The 14,601-nt window shown below is 38.7% G+C and overlaps 1 protein-coding gene across 7 annotated transcripts in view; it reads right to left on the bottom strand.

The window, feature by feature from the left end:
- Positions 1-428: 428 nt before the first annotated feature.
- PLEKHA1 (pleckstrin homology domain containing A1) overlaps positions 429-14,601 on the bottom strand; it is a 56,554-nt gene continuing 42,381 nt past the window's right edge. For 3 of the 7 annotated variants that reach the window (XM_057308514.1, XM_026494314.4, XM_044382227.3), the window contains 4 exons: positions 8,259-8,323; positions 7,379-7,442; positions 5,693-5,782; positions 429-2,860 (listed from right to left, as the gene is read on the bottom strand). In XM_057308514.1, the coding sequence (XP_057164497.1) occupies positions 2,549-2,860; positions 5,693-5,782; positions 7,379-7,442; positions 8,259-8,323 (531 nt within the window). In that variant the 3' untranslated portion in view covers positions 429-2,548. Of the gene's footprint in view, positions 2,861-4,164; positions 4,236-5,692; positions 5,783-7,378; positions 7,443-8,258; positions 8,324-14,601 lie in introns of all 7 variants that reach the window. The other 4 variants (XM_057308515.1, XM_026494318.4, XM_057308516.1 and 1 more) reach the window with 2 other exon arrangements.

Consider the following 14,601-nt stretch of genomic DNA (forward strand, 5'->3'; position numbering starts at 1 on the left):
AGCAGGCATGGACTCTGTGTTACCAACAGCGGGTGTGAAAAAAAAACAACCTCTAACACTGACAAGCACACGTCAGTGGCCCATCTGGGAATCAAAATGCCCTCAGCACCCAGCCTCGCTCATGCCATCCATGTCCAGTCTAACCAATAACCAAGAACGGCGAAAGCAGCCTGGACAATTCAAAGTACGCTCTGAAGCCGACATATGTCGTAGTGCTTTTGAGGACATGGTTTTGTTTTAGTGAAGCAAAATAAGCAAGCCCTTTTTTCCAAAACCAATCATCTTTCCTTGTGTAATTTTATATCAAACTGTAACTTTCAAAGGTTACCAAATAATTAGTCTGCCCTTAAACATGTAACTTCCAGTCAATGACCCATGTTTTGTACCAGTTCTGTTACTCGTTCACACCACAGTGGAACCAAACCAAATGAGAAGTTAGAATTTTGAGTTTATTCTCAAGTCATTACAGTGTTCAACCAGTTTGACATTATAAAGATAACAGAGGTAAAAGTAAACACTGGGAAGCACACATACATCCCCATTCTGAAAGACATGTTATATATACAGAAAAAAAATGCAGCAAATATTAAGGTATTCAAAGTAATTTTTTGACAATTCAGATGTGACCTATTTACAAGAAAAGTATAAGTTTTAAAATAATTAAATAATTTTCATAGAATTATAAAAGTATTGAGATAAATATTAGGAGACCCTGACAATCACAAGAACATTTTCCTATGCTACTAAATACAAGGGTAGTTCTATAAAAAGTCCCAAAATAGAGCTAGTATTTTGCCACTATGAAATATATCAAATTACCAATACCAAAATATGCTAAAATGAACATGCAATGTAGAAGCTGTACCAAAGAAAAAAAGCATAAGGCTCCTGAATATTGCCAACTGTCTACACAAGATTTCTTAGGTGTGTTCACGAAAAAGTCACTTTCTAAAGAGCCATTAGAATGGATATACCAGCAGAAAAAGTGATATCTACTTAAAACCTTTCCATTCTACCATTTTCCAATACAGCTGCAAAAAAGAAAAAAAATCAAAATATAACTTTTCAAAATATTAGCTTATGAATAAAAAAGTTGAGTGGTGCACTTTATGCATTTGGATTTTTAAACGGATTCCATGATAATTCCACTATAACAGATAGTAACCTCAGGACCCCACCACTGCAGCAGGAAATCTCTCCCCCTCTTTCTCAAACAAGACGTCATCTTAGAAAACACAAAGGAGAAACAGTGACACATACGAATTCAAAACAAAACAGCACAGTAAGATGGTAAAATATCATAAAAATAGCAGCATGTGAAATTCAAGACTATTTTCTTAAAGCAAATGTTTAAGACTCAACCATAAAAATGGTACTTCAAGCTGGTCTATTATTCAACACTTGAAACTAAGGGGTTTTTGGAGCGGTGCTGACATTTACGATAACCCTATGATTAAACGTATACTCAAATTTGTGTTTTACAACATACATATTGCACAGGTAGTAGAATAAAAGCATTCTGGCATCTCGACCGTAAGAGGATATCTTATTTAGCACATTAACTATGCTACTGAAAATTAATTTTATCCCAATGTTTACAACCGATCACATAGGACTTTTGAGCACATTATTCCGACAACGTTCTCCAACAAGATGAGAAGACACAGGCGCTTGAATAGAGGTTAATCAGTGACAAAAAGGAGAGGCTGCAATCGCACGGCTAAGGGCAGTATGTCTTTACATATAAACTTGAGGTCTTTCACTGATCCAAATATAGAAAGAAGAACTATTTATAAAACCTCGATGTGAAAATCAGATCTCCCAGAAATTTCATACCAAATCATTTTCACCTTTTCATAGAGCAGAGACCGTCGCAAGTCCGAAGTTTTCTCAAATCCATGTCCATGACACAGTTGTGTGAGTTTTCATTTCCACCCCATGCAACCTACAACCCTCACTAACTGGTCCAATGACACCCTCTATGCAACACGTGCCAGTCACCTCAAGATCCAGAGCATCGGAGATGGTTATCATTTCCAAACTGTCCACATTGTAGTACAAATTTCACAGCACCACAGACATCATGATTTTAGGTATCTTAGTCTGACAATATTTCATTCAATAATATTAACCAGTAAGAATATGTAAATATCAAGCATCTAATAGGAAATCTAAGTAGCATTTTAAAAACAACCAAAATAATTAATAAGCATTTTTAATGTTTTAAGTTGTTAAACATTTAAATTGTCAAATTCACTAGGAAAAAATACCACACACACATTTTCATCACCCAAAAGAGAGCACACGAAGCTTCAGACAATTGATACTGAAACACTTAGGTTTTCTCTTGCGTTCGTTCATTTTTTTGTGTTTTGTTTTTTTTAAAGAAATTACATTTCGTTTGGCCACTCCCTAGATTCTTGGTTTACCAGCTTATAAAGAGTACATCAAAGAGGCAGTATAACAGACGTATTAAAAACCGTTTCATCCTTTATCATCTTTGGCTAGAAGGGCTGAGGAGGCAGGCGAGGCTCCACGCGCTTCCATCTCACACGTCACTGACCGGAAGGCTCGCGTCATCCAAGTCCACTGGGTCACAGTCTTTCTCCTGAGGGCCATTTTTACTTTGAGGTTTTAGCAGAGCTTGTTCAGTCACTTTGGAAGCTGGTTCTCTTGGAGAGACAGTCTGGACCTTGAAGTTCCCTGGCTTGACCTTGGCAAGAGATTCATAAAATCCTCGCTTCTCCACGGTAGAGCTTGAGACCAGAGAGTTGCTGCGAGAGGCTGTGGAATGTGAGGCGGCGGCTGCGCTGGCAGAGCGGAAAGCGGGCTTGGGTTCTGCAGGACAGCTGGAATGCTCCTGCAAAGAGCAGTGCTGGTCAGACACGGTCAAACAGTAACGACCAAGTTAGTAACTCAGTGTGAGACTTTCTTCTCTGAAAAACAAACAAAACACACACACACACACACACACACACACACACACACACACACAGAGCAGAAGCATGAGCCATGCAGCATACATGTGCAAGTTCCTTCCCAAAGCAATGCATTTTTAGGAGTGAGGTTAAAGCCATGACAGTCAACAACCATTTCCACTAAGAAACCAGGTCTGTCACCAAAGCTTTGCCACTTGAAGACTCAGTCAGCCTATCCTGGAGCGCAGTGCTCCAGCTGCGACCGAACTGTGTTTGAAGGGCCTACCCGCTTTGCCGTCCTATTTAAGAGCACCTTCTCAATCAACACTAGGAATCCTCCCACATAGTTTAGGAAGATAAAAAGATAAAAATGCAGAAATATAAAAAGGAAAGGCCATATTTCTTTAATAAGTAGAACTCACTATTTTTCAAACCTGCAATTTTGTCTGGAGGTCTGACAAACTTAGTTTTTTGTCCCTGAATTTAGCTGCAACCAATAAAAGCGCAGTCTTCTGTTTCTTTCACTGCATTTATTTAGTTTTGAATACGTCATACATTCATATGGCTAAAGATTTTAAAGGTAGCAAAGGGTACATATTTAATCATTTATTAAAACTGTGATGAAATAACTACCAGTTGTGAATCTTAATTTCAATTTGCTTCTAACTAAAGATATCCTTAATATGACCATTCCAAATGCATTGCCATAGAGTTCCTAGTATACTGCGTTCATGTATGATACTAGCGGCTTTGAAAACAAAGTGCTACAAATTGACAAAATACTAGAGATTCCCAGGAGCTGGCTATATTTCACCTGAGATTTAAAATGCCATGCAAACTATAGTAATGTGGAGTTTATCCAGTGTATATGCATGCATGAGTCTGCATATATTATTAGAACAAGGGTGCAGTTAAGTGGTGTAGTATAAAAAATTTCAAAATACATAAACTATAGAGGTTGAAACTTGTGGCAATTCAGTAAATTAATTTTTAGAAGACAGCTTAATGTGACTTTTTCAATTAGCAAGGTTCCATTTTTTTCATGATTTATCTTTTTTGTTGTTGTTTAAATATACATATCCAACCGGATGACTGTAGTGAAATAGTTTGCGTTAGTGTTGACAAAGTCAGTTACGGTAACTGCAAAAGGCAGTTTGGTTAACTCAACTTTCTATGATCAGTTGTAAGTAGTGAGTGAGTCCGGGCCCTCTAGTAAGAAGGCACGTTTGCGTGAGAGCCCACATACGTGCTGCATTCACCAGTTCTTGATGTATACCTCTGTATACAAGGGTTCGACAGCCTTCTGGCCTGCCGCATCTGGAACACAGTGCAAAGCTAAGATTAGAGTTAACCTATACTGGGGAGAGGGAGGAAAAGAGAAAGTTCTGCTGACAGTTACAGCTAGAGAGTCCACCTTGCCCCCACCACAAAGCACAAAACACAAATGCCCTTCTCCAATTTTCCTCTTCCCAACATTGTTTTTGCAGAGAGTCTCATACTTGGCTGCTGAAAAGGTCACATAAAACACAGGCAGTTACAAAATTAATACCTATGAAAGTGACTTCTAAGACAGTCCAAAAAGGATATAAGGAGAGTAATTTAAGAAATGAGAAACGTGGATTTGTATTTACTGATCTGTAGTTCTCACTACCAGGAAACTATTAAAAGACAGAATTACTACCAGAAAAACACCAAAAGTGCAGAATATCTGGCATTAACAACAAATCTGTAGAAGGTAATAAAGGCTTTCATAACGACATGTCAGACCACATTCGGCAGACAGAAGTGTTATATTTCAAGACACTTAATATTTTTTTTTCTCGGGACGCCTGGGTGGCTCAGTTGGTTAAGCGTCTGCCTTCAGCTCATGTCATGATCCCAGGGTCCTGGGATGGAGTCCCGCATCAGGTTCCTTGCTCATAGGGGAGCCTGCTTCTCTCTATCCCTGCTACTCCCCCTGCTTGCGCTCCCTCCCTCTCTCTCTGGCAAATAAATACAATCTTAAAAAAAAAAATTTTTTTTTTCTATTCCTCAGTAGAATTTGTATTTTCGGATGAGAGACCAGTGACCAAGGTATTCTAAAGCCAAATCTTATTCCTATGATGTTCTTGAACATGATAAATTAAAAACATTTTTATTACTTCTGAAAATGTTTAACATTTCAATTTTATATATTACCACAAAGACAATTATGATAGTGAAAAGCAGTGGGTTTTTAAATTACCCTACCAGAAAATGAAAATGAGAACATGCAATGGAAAATAGTGGCTGAGAACAGGAAATCGTATTAAATCAGGGTCCAGCTGCTCAAAGGTCTTAGGGCACTAGTAAGTCAAAAAAATCCTTAACCGAAATTAGACGGAGTAAAGAGGAAATTGAAGCTTTCGGCAAACTGTGTAATGCTACAACTTCAGGTGCTTTACAGATTAGGCCACAGCCCATACTAAGAATTTGTCAAGTTGTAACAAATCTAGACCTAGTGACAAGTAAGAACTCCTAAAACAAAGCAAGGAAACGTTCATTCTTTAGTTGCCCTGCTTGTGCATTTAAGACAATACAATGCACAGAAAGTTATGTATACAGAACACTACAAGGAAGCATTAAATTAGAAATGCATTATTTTTTGCAAGTCCAATTGGTATGAAAGTCAACATGCAAATAAATCTCAATACAGAAAGAAACCAGAAGGATTAGGGGGAGAGGAAGGAAAATAACTGGACAGGATGGGGGGGGGGCACCCTAGGGAGTACCACCCCAGAGAGCAGGAAACATACAGAAGATGCTGATCGGCCAGGCCCCCGCTGTGCTACAATGGCACCCGAGACTGCTTTAATCCAACTGTGCATCTCCTCAGGGCTATCAGCCTAAGGGAGAGAAAGGACCCACTCAGTCAGTTTGTCCTCAAAATCAGCTCCACGTCTATAAATCCAATGTATTCATTTTGGTAAATTACAGGGTCAACAACAAAATCATTCCAAGGCAATGGTTTTCAAAAAATTTTAGAAATCACTTTTTAAAGCCAGGTTTTGCATGGTAAGTTATCACAGAGACAAAAGTTGGACACCTAATATTTTAAGATCAGACACATCAAAAAGTGTCAATATGAATACTTCTGGAGCGAAAATGAGAGGAAGAAGTCAAAGACAAACCTCATTTTGCTCTATCTACTGCTATATTATCTGAATCTATTACAGGAGTATTTATGTAATTGTGTAGTTAAACATTTTGACATCATTATATATCTTATTTTTCTAGAAATATTTTCTAGTACTACACTAAATACTGAAAGAAATACTGGTAGTCATATTCCAAAGTATCATATTCCTTGGTAGGACCTTGTGTTCCAATGTGAATTTAAAACTTTACTATGACTTTAAATCCAGTTAAACAGGACCTAAGAGAGGTGCAGAGATACTGCCCTTTACTTGTGTTCAACGATTGTTAAGTTACAGCATGCTCTTTTGAACCAATGATTGTAACAAGGACTTTTAAAAGGAAAAACTCAAAGCAGGCAAAGGCAAAGCATAAATCTAGAAATCCATTTGGCAAAAAAGGAGGTTGAAAAAGGTTTATGCTCTGATAGTTATTCTTGATCTAGAAACTTACCCTAAAGAAGAAATTCAGGCAAACTTGAGCACAAAAATGTTCACCACCACATTGTTTATCATAGTAAATGTACAAAACTATGTAAATAGTGACAGAAGAGCAGAGAAACAGTTTACTGTGGAGCATTCATATATGGAGTACGGTGCAGTTGTAAAAAGTTGTTACAGAACTTTAAATGATGTGGAAAAAAGACTATAATATATTCAACAGAATATATCACTGTGTACTTCATATGATCCCACTTATAAAAATATATGCCTTTAAAAAGGCACTACAATAAGAATGGTTTCCTGAATGTGGGATTTTGTGTGTTTTATACCCTTTTCTTCATATTTTTCTATATTTTCTAAATTTTATGCAATAATCATAAGTAACTTTTATAAAACAAAAACAAAAGTTCTTTAAAAAAACTCTCAATCTAACTATTTCGCTGTGTAAGTAAAAGGTAAATACAGGATACCTATCTACCACCAGTGTGATCTACTGTCTGTTTTTATTGTGGGTATTTTAGACCCCATTTCTAAAATTACCAAAAACGATACAATCAAAACTCCAAAATATGTGCAAAAATAATCCAAATTGAAAGTTAGCATCTCAGTTAAAACAGCATTTGCCTTTCCACAAATACTACTTAATTCTATCCTGCCAATTCAGAACAAAGAGTACACTCCCTATTTGCTGAACATATGACCTACCAATAATTTTATATATAACATTTTTTAAGTTGTGAATTACAGTTGTCATGTTTTCCTTTTCTTATTCACATAAGCAACAAGTTTATTTATATCTATTTCACCTCTAAAATTATCAATCTCTTGGTAGGAGGATCTATAATCTCCAAAGAAGTATCTCACCTGCACATAGAAAGTTCGAGACGATGTTACAATTTCAAAGAGATTGTCCCTCATCATTATGTCACTGTCAACAAAAACAAACATCCAATTGCACGTAAATAGCAGTTGTTGGATAGTGTTTCTTTCACTTGTTTATCTAGTACCAAATATATGTCAATAAGAAAATAAATAGAGGGGCGCCTAGGTGGCACAGCGGTTAAGCGTCTGCCTTCGGCTCAGGGCGTGATCCTGGCGTTATGGGATCGAGCCCCACATCAGGCTCCTATGCTATGGGCCTGCTTCTTCCTCTCCCACTCCCCCTGCTTGTGTTCCCTCTCTCGCTGGCTGTCTCTATTTCTGTCATATAAATAAATAAAATCTTTAAAAAAAAAAAAAAGAAAAGAAATAGAGATAAAATACTGATGTAATTTAGCAAAACCAAATTAGCATCTTTTTCAATTTATTCTTGCATTAAATTTTACATATTTTATATAGTTACATATATTTTTTAAAAGATTCATAAAAGAAGTTTAAAATTCAAAGTTTTCAACTGCTAAGAAACACAGTTAACACATTTTCTTATAAAGCCCTATTCTGTAGCAACTTCCAAATACTAAAATAAATAATACATCAATCTGTCAAATATGATAGAAGTTGTTCATATTAAATTTTTTCCTTCCCATTAATAAGCCTACGGGTTGTTTCTTAACTTTTAGTTTTCAAATGAAACAAAAAATATCTCAGTACTTTAATCTGAGGATTCTGTAAGCTCGAGCATATCCCAACTACAACACTAGAAGTGACGCTAGATGGAATAACATCATCCGGACACGTCAATCCAACTGAGGCATGTGGAGTATCAGTAAGTCGTGCCAGGCACTACGTGAGAGCTGGTGCTTACCTCTGCTTACATTCCTGCACTTTATGAACCTCTTTAAGTGGTATTACACGGAGGGGTTCCTTTTCCTGGCAAAAAAGCAAACAGATACATGAGGTATATTCTTAAAATCCTTTTTCTTAAAAGGATTAGTTGTCTTACTTGGAGATCTATATGAAAACTGTGCTTCTTTCTTGAAGCATAAATCTAACTTCCTGAACCATCCAGCATCAGAACAGCTCAAATACTAGAACCTTATACACACTGTAGTTTGAAACAAGGACCCTGGCATATAACCCTTATTCACATTATTTCTGGTCTTAATGACAGTGTAGCTTACTAAAAGCCAGTAAACCATCAGACATTCCCCGATGGAGTCCTATGTACCCTGGAAGTGAAACGCTTCCTCTCCTGGAATGTTTTTGTGATACAGAAGGCACCAGAGTAGCGAATACCCAGCTTCTTTGAATTACATTACTCATTTAAAGAATATCACTTTTATATGAATACATTATTTTAACCAGCACAATTTACTGAACATTTACTAAATGCCAGGACATCTGCTGGTTTTCAAACACATTACCTCGCTTAAACTTTCCACAACCCCACAATGCATGCAGTACTATTCACCTGAGGAAACGGAGCCTCACACACTGAGTACCCTCATCTAAGGTTACAAAACTAATACAAGACACAACTAGTGCCTAATAGCATCTTTATACTATACATTCCATGAAATATTACATGCCGTATTTCCCTATCACACCATAAGATTAAGACATACCATTATTTGATGCAACGCTAAGAAAAAACTAAACCACGCCAGGACACTTTAAAAAGTCACAAATCTTTTTTAAGTTTTACAAAATAGTTCATTTTAAAATTTCAGACTATAAAAGGCTTACAAAAATAGTACAAAGAATTTCTGTATACGTTGTACCCCATTTTCCACGATGTTAAAATTTTACGTTTGCTAAATCATTGTTTGTGTTCATATACGGGACTATGGTGTGTGTGTGTGTGTGTGTGTGTGTGTGTGTGTGTGTGTGTACCTTTCCTGAAATGTCCGAAGGCAAGTCATAGATAGGATGCACTTTACTACTAAATACTTTTGTGCCTATTTCCTAAACAAAAACGTTCTCTTACATAACCGCGGTACAATTATGAGAACCAGAAACTCCGCACTGCTGCAATACTGTTATCTAATCTACAGACCATCGTCAGAGCTCATTAACTGCCCAGCAGTATCCTCGACAGAAACAGGAAAACTATGGCTTTTCTGCTCCAGGGTTCAATCTGGAATCAGACCTTGTATTTAGCAGTCCTGTCTCTTCGTGTCCTTGACCATGGAAGAGTTCTGCTGTCTTTTTATCTCTTTCACACCCTTTAGAGTTTTCAAGAGTCCAGGCCAGTTATTTTGCAGAATGACCCTTGATTTGGGCTTGTCTAATGTTAACCAGGCTTGGATTCAAGCTGTACAGTTTTGGTGGGAAACCACAGATGAGCTTTGCTCTTCTCATCCCGTCATTCTCAGGGAGTGCATGAGAGTGGTGTGTCCCATTATGAAGACGTTAACCCTCATCTCTTATGGTCACGTTTGCCAGTAACTAGAAAGTTACCTTCTTTTCTTTTGTCATTATTATCTTGTGGGAAGATACTTGGAGCCTATGAAATACCCAGTTTCCCTTCACTGTCTTGCCCACTAGTTTTATCAAACTTAGAGGATTCTTGCCTGAAACCATTACTGTAGGTGATGCCGAATGGGGATTCTTTTTCTAACCCCATTAATTCATCTACATGTACTAGCTGGACTTTTGCTCCAAGGAAATGCTTTTCCTTCCATTTACTTCTTTGACTTGTTTTATTCTCTCGGTTATAATCCATTGCTATTTATTTAGGTGCTCAAATTGTATGAGTTTTTGTGGAGGCCCTGCAAGCTGGGTTTGCATCCTTTTGTCATGCCCCCATCATTCTCTGAGCCACTTCCGTATTTTCTGTCACAACTAGCTCTTCCGCGTCCAGCTTGTCCTATGCCTGCCCCACCTCTGAAATGTGCCATCTCTCCAAGATTCCATGTTCTTTTTGTTAGAGAACAGCATTTATACTTACCTGTTTTGGGGGGAGAGGATTGCCCATCTCTTCACTCAACCATGGCTTTTTCACGATAGATGAGAAGTAATATTTCCGTGAGGGTTCAACTTGTGCTTCTCTAATTATGAGTGATGCTGAATATCTCATATATATTTAAAGGCCATTTAAATTTCTTTGTAAATGAATTGTCTATTCATGTCTTTTACTCCTTTTTCTACCAGATATTTCCCCCCTTGGTTTTCTCTCTGTAAACTTTGAACCAACCCACAAACTTAGACAAAGGCTGAAAAGACAGCACAAAGACCTGACTTTCCTGAACCCTTTCAGAGCGAGTTGCTGACCTGGTCCCCACTGCTCTTCACGTCAGTGTGTATCTCCCACAAAGACACCCTCTTATCACAATACAACCATCGAAATCAGGGAAGTATCCCCTGAATGTCCTTATTAAAACAAAAGAATTCAGTTCAGAATCTCAGGCTACATTTACTCGTCGTGTCTTTCTTTTCCTCAGTCGTTCTGTCCTTGACTCCCATAATCTGGACTCTGCTGGAGGCTCCAGGGCAGTTATTCTGGAGAACATCCCTGATCTGGGTGTGTCTGATCCTTCCCGAAGATTAGATTCAGGTTAGGCATCTTGGGCAGGAACATCACAGAAATGAGGCAACAACCTTGTCAAGCTATCCTGTCAGGTGGTAAATAATTTTGATTCCTCTCACCCCTGATGAAGTCCACTCTAATCATCTGATCACCTGATTAGAGTGGTATCTGCCAGTGGTAATTCTATCACCGTAAGTTACTATTTCCCTTTTTGTACTTAATGTGTATTTTGTAGACAGGGACTTTGCAGCTTTGTTCCTCATCGTACACACGTATGTATGTATACTCATGGATTCACTCATTTATATCTATGTGGGTTCATGGATTCCTACTTTATTCAAAGGGCAATATTCTGTTACCATCATTACTTATTTTTTTAATGATTTTTTATTATATTATGTTGGTCACCATACAGTACATCTCCGGTTTCCGATGTAAAGTTCGATGATTCATTAGTTGCGTATAACACCCAGTGCACCATGCAATACGTGCCCTCCTTACTACCCATCACCAGTCTATCCCATTCCCCCAGCCCCCTCCCCTCTGAGGCCCTCAGTTTGTTTCTCATAGTCCATAGTCTCTCATGTTTCATTCCCCCTTCTGATTACCCCCCCTTTCTTTATCCCTTTCTTCCCCTACCGATTATCCTAGTTCTTATGTTCCATAGATGAGAGAAATCATATGATATTTGTCTTTCTCTGCTTGACTTATTTCACTTAGCATTATCTCCTCCAGTGCCATCCATGTTGCAGCAAATGTTGAGAACTCGTTCTTTCTGATAGCTGAGTAATATTCCATTGTATTTATGGACCACATCTTTTTAATTCAGTCATCTGTTGAAGGGCATCTCGGCTCCTTCCACGCTTTGGCTATTGTGGACAATGCTGCTATGAACATTGGGGTGCATATGGCCCTTCTCTTCACTACGTCTGTATCTTTGGGGTAAACACTCAGTAGTGCAATGGCTGGGTCATAGGGTAGCTCAATTTTTAACTTTTTAAGGGACCTCCACACTGTTTTCCAGAGTGTCTGTACCAACTTGCATTCCCACCAACAATGTAGGAGGGATCCCCTTTCTCCACATCCTCTCCAACAATTGTTTCTTGCCTTGTCTATTTTTGCCATTCTAACTGGCGTAAGGTGGTATCTTAGTGTGGTTTTGATTTGAATTTCCCTGATGGCTAATGATTTTGAACATTTTTTCATGTGTCTGTTAGCCATTTGTATGTCTTCATTGGAAAAGTGTCTGCTCATATCTTCTGCCCATTTTTTGATTTGTTTATTTGTTTCTCGTGTATTGAGTTTGAGAAGTTCTTTGTAGATCTTGGATACCAGTCTTTTATCTGTAGTGTCATCTGCAAATATATTCTCCCATTCCGTGGGCTGCCTCTTAGTTTTTTTGACTGTTTCCTTGGCTGTGCAGAAGCTTTTTATCTTGATGAAGTCCCATAAGTTCATTTTATCTTTTGTTTCTCTTGCCTTTGGAGATGTGTCATGAAAAAGGTTGCTTTGGCCGATGTCGTAGAGGTTGCTGCCTATGTTCTCCTCTAGAATTTTGATGGATTCCTGTCTCACCACAAGATCTTTCATCCATTTGGAGTTTATTTTTGTGTATGGTGTGAGAGAGTGGTCAAGTTTCATTCTTTTGCATGTAGCTGTCCAATTTCCCCAGCACCATTTATTGAAGAGACTGTCTTTTTCCCCCGGATGTTTTTTCCTGCTTTATCAAAGATTAGTTGCCCAAAGAGCCGAGGGTCCATTTCTGGGTTCTCTATTCTGTTCCATTGGTCTATGTGTCTGTTTTTGTGCCAGTACCATGCTGTCTTTGTGATCACAGCTTTGTAGTACAGCTCGAAATCCGGCATTGTGATGCCCCCAGCTTTGTTTTTCCTTTTCAACAGTTCCTTGGTGATTCAGGGCCTTTTCTGGTTCCATACCAATTTAAGGACTATTTGTTCCAGTCTTTACACTTACTTTTATCTCAAAATGCCCCCAATTTGGTAAGGCGGAATGTTTTCAAGTTGGATTCTGGGTCCTTTGGACATGTCCCTAGCATTCTATGAGCACTTGTTTTCTGATACAAGACATCCCAGGATTAGTTTCTGTTCATTTCTCCTGTCTCAGCTTCAGAATCTTGCCGTTTCTCCACAAACCTAGGTTTCTTTCAGTGGAAAATGGTGGGTTTTTTTCAGTTGCACAGAGTTACAAAGCATATTAGATGCACATATAAGTGCATGAATACATTTACATCTATATTTAATTCTACATCTAGCTGTATATGTTAAATGTTCACATCAATTCCAATCTAATATAAAAGTGTTCTCCTTTTCATATTTATTATTCCCTTTTTTGACAGAAACTTGGGTTTTTAATATATTTCCTTATTTTATCAACAGTACATATGTCAACATTCTCCCATCTCTGTTACCACCCTCTTCCCAATGTGGATGTGCTCTTCTCCCTACCCCATGTTGGGCTAACCCCCCAAGAGGATGGCCTCCTCATCCTCCGTGGGGTCTGACTGCTCACACCAAGCTACTCTGGTTCCTTCTGCCCCTGGCCCACCACACAAACACCTACACTGATCTGCCTCAGCTAAAAACTGTAGGTCTGAATTGTTTGGCATTGATGGGAGGAAAAGAGGGCAGAGGGTAAGAAAGGACCCCCTCAATTTTTAAGATTCTTTAGGGATCTTAATGTTTTCTCCCTGATATATACTACAAATATTTTCTCCAGCTTTTCAGTTGTGCACTTAAATCCCTCACACCTACTAAAAAAGCTTGTAACTCATCTTTTAGAAATACATACTAAAATAATTACAGAGAAAATGGTACGTCTAGGATTTACTTCAAAATATGAAGGGGGGGAGTGGGTGGTGGTACCTAAGAAACGAAACTAGCCGTGTGTTAATAATGACAAAATCTGGGTGAAGAATATATACAGGTTCAGAATACTATTCTATCTACTTTTTTTTTTTTTAAGATTTTATTTATTTATTTGACAGAGAGAGAGACAGCCAGCAAGAGAGGGAACACAAGCGGGGGGAGTGGGAGAGGAAGAAGCAGGCTCCCAGCGGAGGAGCCTGATGTGGGGCTCGATCCCATAACGCCGGAATCACGCCCTGAGCCAAAGGCAGACGCTTAAGGACTGAGCCACCCAGGCGCTTCCTATTCTATCTACTTTTTGTTTAAACTTTTAGATGATCAAAGGTTTTGTAAAAGAGCCCTTTTCACGATCAACACCAGTTTTTATCATCCATCATTCTTGAGCCTATGCAGGGACATAAGCACAATTAACTGGCTAAGGTTGCTTAAAACCTCACATTCAGATTCCAGCTCTTCTGAATCACTTTTTGACTCAGCACCATCGGTGTCAACATTTCTCACTCCATACCATTCTCTGTGTCAAACAGAGTGTTGGGATGCAGCATTTCTTAAGACACCCCACTGTATCCCTGAGATTTTCTTAAGAGCTGCCAGCACCCTCTCTGCGGGTTCTGGTGCTGGTGTTTTCCAGTTCTTACCCAAGGGGCTGTGCGCACACGACCGATGCCAACTACCGCACCGCTGCTGCCCAACTGCCCCTCCCCTACAGCAACTCTAAGACACCCCGAGTTTTCAGAAATGTTAAATGGGGGCGCCTGGGTGGCACAGCGGTTAAGCGCCTGCCTTCGGCTCAG

The sequence above is a fragment of the Ursus arctos genome, unplaced genomic scaffold (genome assembly GCF_023065955.2).
Source record: "Ursus arctos isolate Adak ecotype North America unplaced genomic scaffold, UrsArc2.0 scaffold_7, whole genome shotgun sequence".
Classification (NCBI taxonomy): domain Eukaryota; kingdom Metazoa; phylum Chordata; class Mammalia; order Carnivora; family Ursidae; genus Ursus; species Ursus arctos.